The 4,196-nt window shown below is 49.8% G+C and overlaps 1 protein-coding gene across 1 annotated transcript in view; it reads left to right on the forward strand.

Annotated features, from left to right (window-relative positions):
• The window catches only part of LOC139275637 (thrombospondin-3-like), a 62,680-nt gene extending 61,748 nt beyond the window's left edge, over positions 1-932 (forward strand). Inside the window, exon 10 of the mRNA XM_070892808.1 lies at positions 793-932. Coding sequence (XP_070748909.1) covers positions 793-932 — 140 coding nt within the window. The remainder of the gene's footprint in view (positions 1-792) is intronic.
• The last annotated feature ends 3,264 nt before the right edge of the window (positions 933-4,196 follow it).

Consider the following 4,196-nt stretch of genomic DNA (forward strand, 5'->3'; position numbering starts at 1 on the left):
CTCCTCCTCCTCCCTCCCCCCCTCCTCCTCCTCCCTCCCCCTCCTCCTCCTCCCGCCTCCCTCCCCCCTCTCTCCTCCCTCCCCCTCCTCCCCTCCCCTCCTCCTCCTCCCTCCTCCCCTCCTCCCTCCCCCCTCCTCCTCCTCCCTCCCCCCTCTCCTCCTCCTCCCGCCTCCCTCCCCCCTCCTCCTCCTCCCGCCTCCCTCCCCCCTCCTCCTCCCTGTCAGAAACACAGACACAGAATGAGACACATACAGAGAGAAAGAGACACTGACAGAGACACACTAGGGGAGGGGGTGGGTGGGCAGGGGGCATCCCAGCACGTTGTTGGAGGGCTCTCGGTGCTGCAGTCGGTCAGTAGAAAATGTTATTTATTGATTTGTAAAAAAAAAAAATTTTTCTTATTCATTTTTTTTGATTGGTTGATTTATTGGTGTTTTTATCATCTATTATTGATGATGGCTCTTTATTTGTAAAACTGAAGTGTTTAATGTTTGTAAACTTCCCTTTAAACCCCTCCCCCCATTCCCTACGCCTGATTTGTAACCTACGCCTGATTTTCTGAAGTGTAGGCAAGGTTTTTTCGAGCGTACAAAAATCTTCACTTACTCCATTCTAAGTTAATTTAGAGTAAGGTTTCACTGACGAAACTTTGAAAACAGGCTTAAGTGGCTGGACACGCCCCCTTTTGAAAAAAAAATTCTGTTGCAAAGTGAAACTGTTCTAACTGACTAAAACTGGAGGAAACTAAATGGCGTGAATTCTGATTTCTAAGCTACTCCGTTCTACACCAGTTGCTCCTAAAAATCAGGAGCAAATCATGGCGAAACTTGGGGCCATAGAAAGGAAAAGATTCGCGACAGTAAATGTGGATTCCCTGGAAGCTGAGACAGGAGAAATTATAATGGGGAATAAGGAAATGGCAGAGAAATGAAATAATTACTTTGGTCTGTCTTCACTGAAGTCACTCAAAAATCTCCTGGAAATAGTGGAGAACCAAGGGTCTTGCGAGAATGAGGAACTGAAAGAAATTAGTATTACGGGTGCACCGTCGAAAATCCAGAGTTCCAGAACACTCCGGACCGATCATTGGCGGGGTCATGCGGAATCTGTAAAATGTTCCGGAATCCAGACCTGCCGACCTCTTGGTGGGGGGGGCCCCACCGCTGCCCGACCTTGGGTCTCCCCTCTGCTCGCCGCCGCTGTCCTTACCTCGGGGCCTTGCCGCCGGCGCACCCGAACACCTCTTCCGCGACGGTGCTGGCCCGCCCGAGCAGCTCCTCCAGGGCGGGGCCCGGACCCTCTGTCCTTGGCGCAGCCCCTCCCCCCTTTCTGACGTTCCGAAATCCGGAAATACCCAAACCTGGGTTCGGTGTTTGCGCATTTGTGACGTCAAAGATGGTCGGAATCCGGAACGGCCTCAATCCTAAGGGTTCTGGATTCTCGACACTGCACCTGTAGTTTAAAAAAAAATAGTACTGGAGAAATTAATGGGACTGAAAGCCAATAAATCCCCTGGATCTGATGACCTACATCTTAGGGTTTTGAGAGAGTGGATGCATTGGTTGTCATCTTCCAAAATTCCATAGACTCTAGAACAGTTTCCGCAGATTGGAAGGTAACTAATGTAACCCCGCTAAGAAAGGAGGGAGTTAGAAATCGGGAAACGACAGACCAGTTAGCCTGACATCAGTGGCATGTGAAATGCTATAATCTATTATTAAGGATGTGGTAACAGGGCACTTAGAAAATAATAATTGGACTGGGCAGAGTCAACATGGATTTATGAAAGGGAAATCATGTTTGACAAACCTGTTAGTTACAACCTCAAAATTGTCGGTGTTCTTACTCAGGCCAGCACCGAAGCACTGATCACAGTCGACCAGCTCCATTGGGCGGGCCACATTGTTCGAATGCCCGACACAAGACTCGCAAAGCAAGCGCTCTACTCGGAACTCCTATGCGGAAAGTGAGCCCCAGGTCAGCAGAGGAAGACCTTCGAAGCCTCCTTGATAAAGTGCAACATCCCCACCAACACCTGGGAGTCCCTGGCCCACGACCGCCCTAAGTGGAGGAAGTGCATCCGGGAGGGCACTGAGCACCTCGAGTCTCATCGCCGAGAGCATGCAGATACGAGCGCAGGCAGCGGAAGGAACGTGCGGCAAACGAGACTCCCCACCCACCCTTTCCTCCAACGACTGTCTGTCCCACCTGTGACCGAGACTGTAATTTCCGTATTGGACTGTTGAGTCACTTGAGAACTCACTTTTGGAGTGGAAGCAAGTCTTCCTCGATTTTGAGGGACTGCCGATGATGAAATGATGACTGTGTGCAGTTTTGGTCTCCGTATTTAAGGAAGGATATACTTGCATTGGAGGCTGTTCAGAGAAGTTTCACTTGGTTGATTCCAGAGATGGGGGGTTGACTTATGAAGATAGGTTGGGCCAATACACATTGGAGTTTAGAAGAATGAGCGATGATCTTATTGAAACATATAAGATAATGAGAGGGCTGGACAAGTTGGATGCAGAGTATATTTCCACTCATAGGGGAAACTAAAACTAGGGGGCATAGTCTCAGAATAAGGGGCCGCCCTTTTAAAGCTGAGATGAGGAGGAATTTCTTCTGAGGGTTATAAATCTGTGGAATTCTCTGCCCCAGAGAGCTGAGGAGACTGGGTCATGGAATATATTTAAGGAGGAGATAGACAGATTTTTGAGTGATAAGGGACTAAAGGGTTATGGTGAGTGGGCAGTGAAATGGAACCGAGTTGTTCTTAAGCTGTCTTATGGCACTTCCTACCTTGTGCAGTGTTGGGGTTTTGGCGAGTAGCATGCTGAGGGATGGAGTCAAGTACACTCGAGTCAAAAGCAGATTCTCGGTTGAGGAGATCTTTGAAGTGCTCCTTCCAGCGGGCCCTGACTGCCTCGGTGTCTGAATGTTTCCCCGTTCTTGGCCAGCAGTGGGGTGGGGCGGACGACGCATGTGTCTGCGCACATTCGGAAGCTGAACTCTAGGACATAGTTGATGTATTTACTGAAGCGTACGAAAGCATGAGCCTCATGCTAAACATCAGCAAGGCAAAGGTCTTCCGCCAGCCTGTCCTCACTGCACAGCACTGTCCCCCAGTCATCAAGATCCACGGCGCAGCTCTGGACAATGTGGACCACTTCCCATATCTCGGGAGCCTCCTATCAAGAAGAGCAGGCATTGACAACGAGATACAACACTACCTCTAGTGCGCCAGTGTAGCCTTTGGCCGCCTGAGGAAAAGAGTGTTTGAAGTCCAGGCCCTCAAATCCATGGTTTACAGGACTGTCGTAATATCTGCCCTCCTGTGTGGCTCAGAAACATGGACCATGTACAGTAGACACCAAGTCGCTGGAGAAATATCACCAACAATGTCTTTGCAAGATCCTACAAATCTCCTTGGAGGACAGACGTGCCAACATCCCCAGCATTGAAGCACTGACCAGACTTGATTAGCTCTGCTGGGCAGGCCACATTGTTCGCATGCCAGACACGAGACTCCCAAAACAAGCACTCTACTCTGAACTCGTTCACGGCAAATGAGCCAAAGGTGGGCAGCGGAAACGTTACAAGGACACCCCGAAAGCCTCGCTGATAAAATGCAACATCTCCTGACACCTGGGAGTCCCTGGCCACAGACCGTCCTAAATGGAAGAAGCGCATCGGGAGGGCGCTGAGCACCTCTAGTCTCATTGGCGAGCGCGTGCAGAAATCAAGCACAGCCAGCGGAAAGAGTGTGCGGCAAACCAGTTCCACCCACCCCTTCCCTCAACGACTATCTGCCCCACCTGTGACAGACTGTGGTTCTTGTATTTGGATTGTACAGCCATCCAAGAACTCACTTTTAGAGTGGAAGCAAGTCTTCCTCGATTCCGAGGGACTGCCTATGATGATGATGGAACCGAGACTATGATCAGATCAGCCATGATATTAAATGGGGGAGCAGGTTCGAGGGGCCAAATGGCCTACTCCTGCTCTTATTTCTTGTGAAACTAATATTGATCAGGGACAGGGACTTGCCAACATTAACGTAAGCAAAGTAACAGTGAAGAAGAAAATAATGGCATTGGACAAAACCCAGGCCCAGATGGTTTCCATTCCAGGGTTTTAAAGAAAGTAGACAAGAACATTGCAGTTGCCCTAACTATGGGCCCAAGTTTCCACATGA

Source organism: Pristiophorus japonicus, chromosome 11 (assembly GCF_044704955.1).
Source record: "Pristiophorus japonicus isolate sPriJap1 chromosome 11, sPriJap1.hap1, whole genome shotgun sequence".
Classification (NCBI taxonomy): Eukaryota; Metazoa; Chordata; class Chondrichthyes; family Pristiophoridae; genus Pristiophorus; species Pristiophorus japonicus.